Consider the following 15366-nt stretch of genomic DNA (forward strand, 5'->3'; position numbering starts at 1 on the left):
TAGCAGAGAAAGAGGAAACCACAGTTTCACTCTTCCCACGTAAAGAAAGCAACAAAACCAGCAGCTCCAGCAAACACCCTCCCTCTTTTGCTCTTACACACTTAGAAATACACTACGCTTGCACTTGATGATATGCAGAGATGGGCCTGTGTTCAGTTTATGACCTGGTCACAGGTCTAGAAACCGAGATGCCAGATGAGGCCGACCAGTAAAGAAACATCAAGAGGTGTTGATCTAGCTAAAGCAGTCTGGAAATGAGGTGCTTCTGTGGTTTGTCTCTTGCCGGAAACTAGTCTCATTTGACCCCTCCCACCAGAGGTTCACAACAGCCAAGCCTGAGTGAAATTTACGCAGCACTTCGCATCAACATGAACAAAATATTAACGTTTCTTCTTAAATAACTTCAGGTAACACCTCTCAGTTGTCTTTATAAGAATCGTAATACGGTAAAATACCTCGTAACTGCCATTTCAGAGCATATGCCAGTGGAAGTCACGTGATTACGAGTGTACATTTTGTGAGTGTGGTGTTGTATGTTTCGTGTTTGTCTGTTTGTTTGTACTCAGATAATAGGAACAGAAACAGAAGTATTTCTGTAATGGGATGACATTATCCAAACCAAACCAAACATGTGTAACCTAAGTTTAACGTCAAATTCTTAATGTATATTAAATTCTTTACTCTTAGTGGCTTAATATTGGAAATCTCTTGGAAAACACCCTTGATTTAGTTTGTTACGGAAAGTACAGATCGCCAACATGAGAAGGATGAGCTCACTTCGATCAAGCATATGACCACCACGGTTCCAAGAACTGGTGTTAACAATAATCCACTGCTTTACAGTACAATGCTACCACCTTCTGATTTGTGCATTATTAACAACCATCAAGTTCTGTTGAAATCAACATTGTTGTATTTATATTTGGGGTCCCAGAGACCCTAATGGTTTATGTTTTAAAGTATTAAAATTGAAGCTTCTATTGAATCTCAAAGTGCATACACCTTTTCTAAATTGTGCTTTTATCTGTTATGCAACATAGAAACATTGCTTCTGTTAGGGGTCAGTTTTTTATAGTTGTTGGGCTTCTGAAAACCACAGCAGAAGAAACTGAACTTTTTTTTCTAGAATGTGTAATAAAGTGAACATTGTATTCATAATCAGTCATAAGATTAGCAAAAGTCAAACAAACACCTAATGTAAATTTAAAACTTGTTTCAAATATAAAAATAATTACACTGAAAAAAAAAAAAACAGATTAGTAAGTAGATTTACTTAATTTTTATTTTGCAAGTTTTTGCACACATACATTTTAAGTTAAATTTACATATTCAATTAAGTAAAATCTACATGACTAAGTAGTAATGAGTAATATCTATCTAGTTACTTTGTTAAATACGCAGTACTCAAGTATATTACCCTTAGTTACAGTTTCTATAATTTACTCAAACAAGGTAGCACTGGATAACAACCATGCTATTAAAGCATGTGGTTCACTTGCACACGTGTAAGTAAGCAAGTACACAGCTTTGAAGATAATGTGTCCACTCAATATAATTATTATCCAAATGAACACAGAGACGACAATCAGTAGATAGTGTTTGAGTATAAATGGGTCATTTTGAGTAGAAAATAGTAAGTTACTAAACCTAACGACAAAGTCAACCGTAAAACAGTCTAAATACAACTCAAACAATGAAAATTATAACCTTTTGAATTATTCATGTCCCAGTGCATGATGGGAAAAACAGGATCATAACTTTGATATTTACTTAAAGAATCCTTGTAAACATAACAAGCAATTCCAAGTCCAACTTTAATTTGTACAAGCTTAAATTTATTGGTTATATAGAATTTACTTTTTTTATTCTTACCTGAACTTAACTATTTAATGTAGAAATTACATTTGGTTTTATGTAGTATTTACTTCAAACACCACAAAATAATTTTTATCAGTGTTGCTTTTGTTTCCTATTCTATTTTGCGCTACAAACGGTCAATGAACACCTCCATCTGTTGAGAAGAAATCATCTAGTTCTTTTTGTCCAATCAAGATTGCGTTGGTGATCATGAGTGAAGAGGAAGAGGTGCCCTTGATGAAGAGCGAAAGGGCTGGCAGTCAGAAGTCCAGCTGTGACTCTGCCCTGCAGGTGCACCTGTACTACAGCCCCAGTTTAAAATCAGAGATCATCTTCCCCATCCCCAACAGACACATCACAGCAGAGAGCGTGTGTGTGCTTGCTGCTAAAAACAGCGGTGAGACACTAACACACTATCAAACACAAACGCAATAAAAAGGCTTTTTTGCAACAAAATGCCACGTGATGCATTCAGTTTGCTGATAATTTGCTGATAAATAAAGTCAAGGTCTGTCTTTTAGATGATTCAGCATTTCTAAAGCATAGAAATTAAAGTTTAAACAATCTGCTATGTTTCTAATAGTATAATTAAATACATTTAAAAGAGTTGTGCACCAACCATATAACAACCTGAATGAAATATTTCTGTCTTTAGGAATTCTCCCTGTGTTCCACAACCTGTTTGCTTTGGCATCAGAGGACCTTTCATACTGGTATCCACCAACTCATGTGTTTAAGAACGAGGAGAATGTCAAAGTTCACTACAGAGTGAGGTAAAACAGCTAAAAAATAATCATACATTTTATTTACAAAGAGCTTAAAGCTGCGGTACGGAACTTTTGACGCTCTAGCAGTTAATAAACAGAACTGCTTGCATCTTGCGGAAGAACATTGTACCCGGAACTACTTCTCTCTGTTTATGTCTATGAAGAATCACAAAGGTACTGGGTTACTCCGCCGCGGTATCCCCGAAGCAATCTAAAATAGTCTGAATATAAACACTTATTATAGGTGTACCCTAGTGATTCAGGACAAGCCAAAAACACGGTTTGGAAAATGGATTCATGGTGTACTCGCTTATTATGTTCATTTTTCTACATTTTGAACACAAACAAAGTTATGGACCGCAGCTCTGATTGGTTATTTTTTACCGGGATCAATGGAGTTTCTGCAAATGGCAATAGGAGCACTGGGAGGAGCCAGAGCAGCTTGATTTTTTTTCACAGATTATCTGTCTCATATTCTACTGTCAGGACATAATGACAGGTTTAATAAATATGTAAAAAATATTTTTTTACAAAAGTTCCCTACAGCACCTTTAATTTTACTGAATATTTGGAATTCTAATCATGTCACTAACTTTCATTTAATCTGCAAATGTCTGTTACTGTTTTTAACACTTCCCCAGATCCAGACATAATTCTTAAAGTAAATTGATCATATTATGTTTTTAAAACAATGATCATTAAAAAGTTAAATAATCATAAACTCTAAATTTTAATCTCTGAATATTTATCTCCAACATTTATATCATTGTATCAGTGTTTATATAGAGTGTGATGTCATTTCCATTATAAACAAAAAACGTTTGCACTAATAAAGTTTTTTATTTTCTTTAAAAGTTTGTATACTTGCTTACCAGGAAGACAACAGTGTAAGCAAAAAGCATATATAAGATAAATATGATACATAATGTGCTAAGAAATAAATAAAAACCATTGTTACTGATAATAAAAAAATAATTATTAAAATTCAGTTTTAGTAACTGAAATAAAGCAGAAATAAAATAATTTCGTAAAATTAGAAAAAAATATGAGTTCTATAATAAAATAATTAAGTTAAATAATAACTAGTGGACATTAAATACTGAGAAAGTAAAAAGATCTATCCATCTGTAATTGTAAAACTTTTTCTCTGTTTGTTTAAGGTTTTTCTTCTCAAGCTGGTTCGGTCAAGGGTCCAAAGCATCGTACCGCTTTAGCCTCAGCAAAGGACGAATCTGTGCTGTGCTGGACTACTGCGTCATTGACTATCTTTTTGCTCAGGTATACACAATAGAAGACAATCTGTCATTGCTTTCTCAAGAGGCAACATTATTTGAGAAGCAATGAATGAATGGATTATGTGCCTCCTGCTAGTGTATAGTAAACTATTGATATGATTCTAATAATCAAGGTTCCATACATTATGGTGACTCTGTTCAGAATCATTTACCTTCCCATCTGTCTTTCTGTTTCAGTCCCGCAGTGATTTTGTGTCTGGACATGGCGGGATTTCTCCTGCTTTGAGTTTGCAGCAGGAATGTTTGGGAATGGCAGTTCTGGATCTGTGGCGTATGGCTAAAGAGAGAAACCAGAGCCTTGGTGAGATCTGCAATACAACAAGGTATGATAAATACAACACGAGAAACAGAAGAATTATCACATAAATGGATGGAAAAAAACTATTTCTGTAAATGTAACATATATTTTAAACGTTCAAACTTCATTAACTATCTCAAAAATCTCATTCCAGCTACAAGTCCTGCCTCCCAGAGACCCACAGACAAGATATACAGCGTATGAGCCGCCTAGCGCGGTATCAGATACGAAAAACGCTGAAGCGTTTCCTAAAGAAGCTGGGCAGGTGCTCGGCGGGTGAACGAAGCCTGAAGCTCAAGTACCTGATGGAGCTGAGTGTGGTGGAGCCCAATTATGGCTCAGAAAGCTTCCTTTTGCATCACTCTGGATGGTTAGAGCAGAGCGAGCGGCAGAGGATCAAAGCCTTGCGAGTGTCTGGGGAAGGAGGGATTCAGATACAGACCAAGGACAGCCAGGTAGAACTTTATACAAAAGTTCAGTAAACAATAGGTTCATTTTGCGTCACTTACATTTTCCTGTTCAAGCTGACTTTTTTCAAGTTGTATTTTTGTGCCGTGAAAAGAAAAAGTTCCAAACAAAGCACCGGTAGGCCGTTACTGAATGAATCGATGTTTTTGAACGAATCGGTTGAATTGATTCACTGATTCAGTAATACAGTCACTTGTCGCCACTCACGGGTATTGACTGGAACTAATGTTAGCTGTTGTAATTATATAATACATATAAACTATATAAAGTTCACACGTTCAAAACAGAGCACAAGTAGGCCGTTACTGAATGAATCGATGTTTTTGAACGAATCGGTTGAATTGATTCACTGATTCACTCATAAAGGATGAATCAGTCAATATACTTACCCAGTAATAGAGTCACTTGTCGCCACCTACGGGAATTAACTGGAACTAGCTTGTTGTAATTATGTAACAGGCCTACAAATAAAACTATATAAAATTCACAAGTGTTTTAATATAATAAAATGTTAACTGAAAAGATATGAGAAGTTCAATTTCTTAGCGGTCTTGCTTATTTGAACTATTTTTTATGCTTTTAAGTGTTCTGTTCAAAAGTTTGATGTGAGCGCAATTTTTTTTTCAAAGAATTTTATATTTTTATTCAGCAAGTATGCATTAAATTGATCAAAAGTGACTCTCAATTGTAGTGTTACAAAAGATTTGTATTTATTTGTCAACTAAATGCTGTTCTTTTGAACTTCCTGTTATTAATGATAATGTTGAAGAAAATTTATCATATGGTTTCCACATAATAATATTATGCAGCAAAACTGTTTTCAGCATTGATAACGGAAATGTTCCTTGAGCACCAAATCAGCATATTAGAATGTTTTCTGAAGAATCATGTGACACTAATGACTGGAGTAATGATGCCGTAAATGTAGCTTTGCCATCACAGAAAAAAATTAAATTTTTAAACATTTTTAAAATTACAAAAATTAAATGTTTTTTACTGTAGGCTATTTTTGATCAGATAGCCTTGACGACTGTAAGAGACTTTCAAAAATGTCAAAAACTCCTACAGATCCCATGCTTTTAAACAGTTGTGTAGGATAGTAGATTTGCTCTCAGTTATTTACTGGACTCCCTCTTGTACGTTCACAGGAATGGCAGACGTTTTGTGATTTCCCCCAGATCACAGACATTAGTATTAAGCGTCTTTCTCAAGAGCAGATGCCCCTGGAGGGAAGGGTGGTCACTCTCACACGCCAGGACGACCAGTGCATGGTAGTGGCATTGCATAAATGTAATATTGTTTGGTGTATTAATACATAAACACATTAGAAAAGGAAGTAATCGTCCCCACAGATAGTATTAGTGCTAATGACTCATTTGATTAACCAAGGTTTGTTATTATGAAAGTATGATAAATTCAAGCTTGTTTTTTTGTTTTTTTTTCTAGATGATATAGGAATTCATTTTTAATTGTGTGTTTTGTTTCTCTTTCCACCAATAGGAGGCTGAGTTTCAAACTCTAACTGAGGCTCTTTCGTTTGTCTCTCTGGTTGATGGATATTTTAGATTGACTACGGATTCGACTCACTATTTCTGCACAGAAGTGGCCCCGCCAAGCTTGCTGGAGGACATACAGAATTACTGCCACGGCCCAATAACGTACTACAAAATATTTCACATTTTACCATATGGTACAATTAGATAGGAAATGACTAAGTAATGAGCACAATTTGGTTGTGTGTTTTCTGAAGGTCAGAATTTGCAGTGCACAAGCTTAAGAAAGCCGGAGCCAAAAATGGGATGTTCCTGTTACGTCACAGTCCCAAGGACTTTGACAAGTACTTCCTCACTGTTTGCATACAGGTACCAGCCTTGCTGGACTCATACAGACACCAGCCTTTGGGTTTCAACTATCAGGAAGTAAAAAAAAAAAAAAAATGCACATGACTCATAACAAGATTTAGATCTGATTCATGAAAAGCTACTTCCTATTTATAACTTCTTAGTATTATTCTAATTTGAATTTTGACTAAAATCCAGCATGATCTTTCTTAAGTTTCACATATGAAATTGATAATGATTAGTCTGTGTTGTTATGTTTCTTAACTTCTGGATGTTCTACCAGACTCATCTAGGGGTGGATTACAAGGACTGTCTGATAGATAAAAACGAGAAGTTTAGCCTGGCTGGGATCCGCAACTCATTCTGTAGTCTAAAACAGCTCACAGATTTCTATCAGCACAGTACTCTTCTCATGTCAGACATCCCCGTCACGCTGGGCAAGTGCTGCCCACCCAGACCAAAAGGTAGAACATTTTTGTGCAACATTTGCTTTTTGGATCTTAATGTTTATAATTTATAAAAAGCAGAGTTCATTTTATATTATTATTTGAATAATTTCTATATATTTTTTATACATTAAAATATTTGTTAAAATAAGCGAATAAAAATAAATGATTTAAAATTATAATTTGGGGAAAAATAACTTGGTATTAAAGAAAAACAATGGTATTAAAGTGTTTTATTTTGCTGTTTCTTGATATTTTTCATATTTTATACATGTAATGTTTAATAAACTAAATTGCATAAATAATCTAAAAGAATCATTAGGGAAATAAAAAAATAATAATAATCTAAAACAATAATTTTAGATTATTATTATTTATTGAAATTATTACTTCATGCTATTTTATAACATCACCAGAATAATAATTAACAAATAATAAATGATTTAAAAACGTAATTTGTAGAAAAATTACTTTTATTTTTAATTTGTGGTTTTATTGCTATTTTTCATATTTTATAGGCCTACATATAATGTTTAATAAACTTAATTGCATAAATGATCTAAAATAATCATTTGGAAAAAAAATAACATTTAAGAAATGTCTTTTTAAAGGTGTTTTTTTTATTGTGCTATTTGTAAACAATTTTTTTTTATAAATATGGTTAACAAAATAAATTGCATAAATAATCTAAAACAATATTTTTTTAATTATTATTTATTGAAAGTATTAGCATATTTCATGCTATTTTAACATTATTATATATATCAGATTTAATCAAATCAATTGCATGAATAATCTAAAATAATCATTTGGACAAAGTAAGTAAATAATATCACCAAAATAATAATAAATAACAATAAACAAATAATACATTATTAAATATTTTGGCGAAAAAATAACTTGAATTATGTATTAAAATTTATTATTATTATTATTATTATTATTGTTGTTTTATTTTTATTTGGGCTATTTTTTCCTATTTTTCCTATTTTATACATATCATATTTAATAAACTAAATTGCATAAATAATCTAAAATAATTATTAGGAAAAAATTACTTTCAAAATAAAAATAACTTTTTAATAAACTGTGCTATTTATTAATTAATACAATAAATTGCATAATCTAAAACAAAAATGTGAAATTATTATTTTTGAAATTATTAGCTATTTCATACTATTTTGACTTTTTTAGACATATCAGATTTAATAAAATAAAATAATCACATAATTGCATAAATAAATTGCATACATAATCTAAAATAATCATTTGGACAAATTAAGTAAATACCATCACCAGAATTATCAGAGTTGTACTTTTTTAGGCTTTTTATTGTGCTATTTCTTGTCTTTCTTGCAGAACTTACCAACATGATCATCCTTCGTAACAGCAGTATGACTGAGATGCCCAGTTCCCCCATGTTACAGAGACACAAACCAAGCCACATGCAGTTCCACATGATTAAACACGAGGACCTCACCTGGGTACAGTTATACATTCTTAAAAAGAGTTTACACATTATGTTTTAATAATGTTAAAGTCATCGCCACTACTTTAAGGGCATAAAACAATTTATTTGTATTTATTATTTTCAGACTGTAAACACTTACTAAAAGCAAATTTCTATCTCTTAACAGAGGGAAAGCTTAGGGCAAGGTTCCTTCACGCATATCTTTAAAGGAAGTAAGACAGACCAGCGAGACGGAGTGACACACACCACAGAGGTTCTTCTGAAGGTCCTGGATGCAAACCATAAAAACTGCTGGGAGGTACATTTTCAATCATGAAACATATGCAGAATATGTTATTTGCAATAAAAAGACAATACCAAATGGGGATTTTGGCATAGAGAATATTGCATTTCCCATTACATGCCAATCCATGACAATGATTGGGTTGATTAAGAATACTGTAGTTTTAATAAATGAGAGATTTAACAAAAATGTTCAACAATGACATGTAATATTCTTTGACTGAATAGAAAAATATTTCTAGCCATGTGATTAATGATGCAATCTTACTGCTGTTTTCTAGTCTTTTTTTGAGGCGGCCAGTTTGATGAGTCAAATTTCGCACAAGCACCTTCTCCTGGTATACGGCATCAGTGTGCACAAATCCAAAAGTAAGTGTTTTACACTTGTAAAAGCACTCTTACCAAACACTCTTTTATCAAAGTCTAAACACAAGAGGGCAAACCCTAAGAAAGCGATTAAAAGTCTGTGTAATGACCTCAGCTCTTGGAATCTTCTTGAACTCTGAATGGGTCTAGAGGGTCGTTGGTGATGCTGGTTGCCTGACAAAGTGCCTGTGAATACAGTCATGTCAGTAAAGTGTGTCCTCCTCTGACCCCCACAGACATCATGGTGCAGGAGTTTGTGAAGCACGGCGCACTTGACCTGTACCTGAAGAAGAGCATGTCTGTGTCAGTCAGCTGGAAATTAGATGTGGCCAAACAACTGGCCTGTGCTCTCAACTTCCTGGTGAGAAATATTCATGCATGATAAAATTGGATGTTAATTATAATACAGAACTATATCAGGACTGTTACTGTTATGTTTTAATTTATTTATTCAATATTGAACCTGAATCAATATCCTCCTACATGTTGATTTTAGATTTTTATATATAATAATAATTTAAAGAAGTAGAACTAGATTACATTAAAGGTTGAAGGATTTACAATCATAATAAATACTTAATTTTTTTTTTTTTTTACCAAATATCAAAATGATTGATCATCCAGTCATTTTTAATTCACTGAAGAATCACAACATTTATTTAAAATTGATAATATTGGTTTAAGTGATTTAATTTTGTTTTATCTACATAATTATATGTTTTAATTTATTTTAATTTATCTTTAATTTTTTTTTGTGTGTGGAAATTGTGATACTTTTTTCATGATTCTTTGATAATAGAAAATTCAAAAGAACAGAAATAATTCAAAATAGATTTAAAATTTTAGAAAGTCTTTACTAATTTTAAAGTCTTTTAAAAAATAAAAATAATACTAAAACGTACTTGAACCAAACATTTGAACCTAAAGTGGCAGAATCAAGAATCTTTCAGTTAAACGCTCATATTGATTGATTTCTGTACTAAATATATTTGAAGGGAAGCATTCCATCCCTTGTTTCTAAACTTCAGTAGTAGTTAAAAAGTCGATTTTTTTTTTTTATGTTTTCTGCCATATACAGGAGGAGAAGAATATTGCACATGGGAATATTTGTGCAAAGAATCTGCTGTTGGCCAGAGAGGGAGACCCTTCCTCTGATAACTCGCCCTTCATTAAACTGAGTGACCCTGGTACCAGCATGGCCTTGCTGGGCAAAGACGGTAATTATATTGATCAGATGAACATCAAACTACCTAACAAGAGTATCTGATGACTGCTAGAATCAATTATATTTTTATATTATATTATATTCTTTATTTAGCTCTTATTATGGATTATAATACACTACATGATTATGTGTAATGTATTAAAATGCACATTTCTGTAAATCCAGTGGTGTTAGACAGAATCCCATGGGTGGCTCCGGAGGTACTGGACACACTTGAGATTGAACTGGAGTGTGACAAGTGGAGTTTTGGGGCAACGTTGTGGGAGATTTTCAATAATGGCGAAGCTCCACTGCAGGGCCTGGACCTCATACAAGTACAGACACCTCACATGAGTACACACCATGAAGATACAAACATACTGTAAATTAACTGTAAAGGATGTTATACATTCTAGATTAAAAGTTAAAATCGTTACACGTATATGCAAGAATTGTGACTCCTCCATGGTACTGTGGTACTAAACAGCTGCTGGCTTTATTTGAATCCAGAAGCAGCAGTTTTATGAGCATTTCTCAACCCTGCCTGCGCTGGAGTGGACTGAGCTGGCCGACCTGATCGCTCAGTGTATGCAGTACCAGCCTGAGCTCAGACCGTCCTGCAGAAGCATCATCCGCCAGCTCAACAGCCTCATCACTTCAGGTAACACACAGATGTTTGCTATCTGCTCGGTTCAGGTCCCATGGACAGAAAATAAAGTGGCTTGGTTTTAAGGCCAGTTAGCGCCCCCTTGAAGAAGTTAACGTCTTTTTTTTCAATTTCTATCAATGTTATTCATCAGGTTTATTTTCTTTACAATATTACAATGTTAAATATAAAGTTTGTTATTAAATACATATTTTAAATGTATTATTATTTTCCACTATTCTTTTATGTGTCTCTTATATTATCTAAATTTGAAATACAAGTATTAAATAAAATGTAAAATTGTAATATAATATTTAATACATAATAATGTATTATAATATCTTTTTTTTTTACTAATGTTTACATTTAAGTAATACATTAAAATACTATTTATTTAATCAATTTGCTTTTTACTTGTTAAATAAATGCTTTATTTTTATTTTCCCAGGTTAATTTTTATTTCCAAAAAACTCTTTATTCAAAGAACTATACTCAATTTTTTTTTATTGAGGGTGAAAGGGCTTAATAGCATGTTCCTGTTTATGTGTGTGTGTGTGTGTGTGTGTGTGTGTGTACATATACCGTATTGACCCGAATATAAGATGACCCCCCTTTTTCTAGATGTACCTTTTGAAAACCAAATCTTTTTCCTCTCTCTCTCCCTCTCTCTGTAAAACAGTTTTTTTTTCTTAAATTATTTTCATATTGCATATTTTTCCAATTTTATTATTTTTTGTTTTGAAAGTATGCTAAATTTTGGTAAAATGTACCAACAATAATCACATTTTAAAGTATACACTTTTTGATATAATTACCGGGAAGCCCATTTGAATTACATAACATTTAGTCCATCCATTTCATAGTAGCCTAGTCTTCAAATCTAGGTACTGTCTTATGATTCATGCATCTTGGCTAGATTTGTCCTAAAATATATGAGAACCATATGATCTCCCATCATTGCAGTTCTAAACTTCATTCTGTAGATTATGAGATTCTTCATGCGACTGGCACACTTCCCAAGAGTGATGGCTTCTGGAGAAGACCGAACATGTTCAAAAAGCAACAACAGGATGTTTTTGAAGAGAGATACCTGCGATTCATCTCTATTCTGGGAAAGGTACAGCAACAACAACAAAAATCACAGAGAATCTGGTAATACCATTACAATTATAAGTGTTTTCTTCACCTAATGGATTAGTTGCAGTTTTTTTTCAGTTTTCATTTAAAATACGATGCACTTTGCTATTTCATAATTCAGTCTTGCTTTCATAACTAAACGTGATGATTATTGGTGCAACTATTGACTTCCAATCAGAAAGGAAGAGAGAAAAATGAAGGTTTAAACTGCGTGCATGTGTGTGTTCAGGGTAACTTCGGCAGTGTTGAGCTTTGTCGTTATGATCCGTGGGGGGATAACACTGGAGATCTGGTAGCTGTCAAGGAACTTCAGTCAAACAAACAGGCCACTGTGGCAGATTTCCAGAGAGAGATCCAGACCATCAGCTCGCTGCACTGTGACTATATTGTCAAATACAAGGGCATCTGCTACAGCACTGGTCAGTCTACCTTTAATGATAAATATCAATTTCCAATCAGCATGCATTCTGTAAGAAGAAGTCTGTAGAAAAATGGAAAATGCACTGGTAATTTCCTGCCAGGAAGTTCACAGGCATTTCCTTTAACCCTAAAACACAAGACAATACAAAGTATAACTGAAATATGTGTAAAGCACCTGTGAAGAGTCAAGAATCTTTTCTTTTACACTCCTCACAGGCCGACTCAGCACAAAACTGGTGATGGAATATCTTCCATACGGCAGTCTGATTGGATATATGGAGAAGCACAGACAGAACGTGTGCACCCGAAGATTATTGCTCTTTGCCTCACAGATCTGTAAGGTACAGTACAAATAGACTAACCAACACTAGAGAGCTCACACAATCCCTTTTCTAACCAGTTTATTGATTTGTTTGTGGAACTTTACACACCTGAACAGCACTGTAACGCTTGTTTGTAGGGTATGGAGTACTTGCAAAGCATGCGTTATGTTCACCGTGATCTAGCTGCTCGCAATATCCTAGTCGCCAGCGACACTCTGGTGAAAATAGCTGATTTTGGGCTGACGAAGATCATTCCAGTGGATAAAGAGTACTACCGTGTTACACAGCCAGGAGAAAGCCCTGTTTTCTGGTAATGATTAAATTATGCTCTTGGGAGTTCAGGCAGACAACACTATCAGTGTGGATTTCACCCAACAGTCAACATTTCATACGAACCAACAACCCAGCTAACAAAATATGTTCTAAGAAAGTTTCCTAAAAGTAATTAAAAGGTTATCTGTGAATGTTCTCTGAACTCACAAAACATCCTGATTTAACATAAGGTGTGTTTGAGTGTTTTTTTATGTCCTCTAATTTTCCATTGTCGTTAAGCACAGCTTGTTAAAATAAGCTATTTTTTTGTCATACAGGGTGAAAAGAAAGAGAGAGTCACACATATATTTGAATATCAGTGAGAATATAAATAACAAATATAATATGAAAACAAATGTATCATTTTAATATTTCACATTGACCAGCTTCTAATCCTTTTATTGTTTTACACTCTTTTTTTTCAGCTGGGTAGTGTGGGTCGAAACTGATTGGTTTCTTTTATTTTCAGAAAAGCAAATGTTAAAGTAAAGATTTAATTTGATCATTTTGGGAATGTTAGTTATGAACCTTGTGATTATAGATTTAATGAAATGCTGTTTTTCTGGTCTCTGAATGATTCAGTGTTGGTTGACAAATGCAGAGTTTTTATTGTTTTGTTTTTTTAACTTGTCATTAATGTTTTGTTTCAACTTATTTGTTTTTTCGTGTCCTGTCCTATTAAGGTATGCACCTGAATCCATTTCAGAATTAAAATTCTCCCACAAGTCAGACGTATGGAGTTTCGGAATTGTTCTGCACGAGCTGTTCTCTTACTGCGACATCAGTCGAAACCCCAAAAGAGTGAGTAAATGAAGCGCCATAATAATAGTGCTACAACTGTATGAGTACAGTGGCAGGGACGTAGTGACTGAATGACCATCTCTTTGAGAAACCACCAAAAAAACTCCCTAAAAATAAATATTCTGTCATCTTGACTCAAAACTTTTGATTTGTTAAACCTGCCTTTTTGTAAATTCTTTGATGCAGTTGTGTATCCAGAAGATAGGAAGTTATGTCCAGAGTCCGTCCATGGCTATCCATCTTGTTAATCTTCTCAAGGATAACTGGAGGTTACCGGCTCCATCTCAGTGTCCACCAAAGGTGAAAATATGAACAGATTTCTATTAGTGCTTTTGAATGGATCACATTAATCAACTGAATTGAGTATAGAAAAGAAAGTTTATGCATAAAGCATGTTACCGAAAACATCTCACAAATATTAGGTAAAGTATCTTTAAAAATGTACTGATATAAGGTTTTTTTCAGGTGCACAGTATTATGATGCAGTGTTGGGAGTTCAACAGCGAGGACAGACCAAGCTTCTCCACTCTACAGGACCTGATTGAGAATAGTCTGTTAGATGAAAGAGAGGGCTATAAAGGCTAAATTCAGAGTTAGCCTAAACAGATCACTGTATTTTCAACATATATGTATATATATTTGAGTATTTTAGGACATATTGCAGTAGCTTTTTCAGTGTTGTGCTTCCTTTCAAAACATAACTGTAGATCAGCTTGTATATTTGCCCAAACATTTACATTGCTAGCACTACCTGTTTAACCATATTCCTTATTAAAATGCATAGGCCCTCATCTGTTCGACTTGCAAATGACTAGTGCATAACCTTTGGTCTTTTTTTTTTGCGTCATGCAATGCAGTTGATTAAGACGTTCAGTTGTTTCTGTATATATTTTTTAATGACATATGAGCAACCGAAACTGGGCTAATCTTGCACCACTCAGCAAATGAACATCAGGTTTGTTTGGATCTGTTGTCTTAGAGTTTACCATTGTTGTTAGACACAGTTCCATAAAACAATATTATTTTTTATCACAGAATAAAAACAAATGAATAAAAGAGTGTCACATATATAATTTAATATCAATTACCTCACATAAATCATTTTTACTCCTTATAAAGCTGGGTATTGTGGGTTTGTGTAGTCAGACAAGGCAGTTTCATGTCAAAGCAGTAACTAAATCAGCATACTATCATTTAAAAAACATTGCAAGAATTAGATGTTTAGTTTCCAGTTGAGACTTGGAGAAACTTGTTCATGCCTTTATCACCAGCAGGGTGGACTATTGTAATGGGCTCCTCACTGGCCTTCCCAAAAATACCATTAGACAGCTGCAGCTCATCCAGAATGCTCTGCCAGGATTCTGACTAGAACCAGAAAATCTGAGCATATCACACCAGTCCTCAGGTCCTTACACTGGCTTCCAGTTACATT

General features: G+C 33.8%; 1 protein-coding gene across 1 annotated transcript; it reads left to right on the forward strand.

Moving 5' to 3' along the window:
* Positions 1-73: 73 nt before the first annotated feature.
* jak3 (Janus kinase 3 (a protein tyrosine kinase, leukocyte)) lies at positions 74-14727 on the forward strand. Its single transcript, XM_052563192.1, has 24 exons — positions 74-407; positions 2053-2254; positions 2513-2630; positions 3785-3902; positions 4097-4242; positions 4372-4672; positions 5834-5956; positions 6186-6343; positions 6436-6547; positions 6810-6990; positions 8332-8456; positions 8610-8741; positions 9007-9094; positions 9328-9452; positions 10170-10308; positions 10482-10630; positions 10806-10956; positions 11925-12058; positions 12308-12497; positions 12715-12839; positions 12959-13131; positions 13817-13934; positions 14121-14234; positions 14400-14727. Exons 2-24 carry the CDS (start codon positions 2068-2070, stop codon positions 14517-14519), a joined length of 3327 nt encoding a protein of 1108 aa, XP_052419152.1. The 5' UTR covers positions 74-407; positions 2053-2067; the 3' UTR covers positions 14520-14727.
* The last annotated feature ends 639 nt before the right edge of the window (positions 14728-15366 follow it).

This window comes from Carassius gibelio, chromosome B8, assembly GCF_023724105.1.
Source record: "Carassius gibelio isolate Cgi1373 ecotype wild population from Czech Republic chromosome B8, carGib1.2-hapl.c, whole genome shotgun sequence".
Lineage (NCBI taxonomy): Eukaryota > Metazoa > Chordata > Actinopteri > Cypriniformes > Cyprinidae > Carassius > Carassius gibelio.

Bases quoted from the DNA above. Each gene is read 5' to 3' on its own strand.
- jak3 (XM_052563192.1), top strand. From the start codon at position 2,068: ATGAGTGAAGAGGAAGAGGTGCCCTTGATGAAGAGCGAAAGGGCTGGC. The intron at 4,243-4,371 runs GTATGATAAATA...ATCTCATTCCAG, and splicing joins GAGATCTGCAATACAACAAG to CTACAAGTCCTGCCTCCCAG. The intron at 6,548-6,809 runs GTACCAGCCTTG...ATGTTCTACCAG, and splicing joins TCCTCACTGTTTGCATACAG to ACTCATCTAGGGGTGGATTA.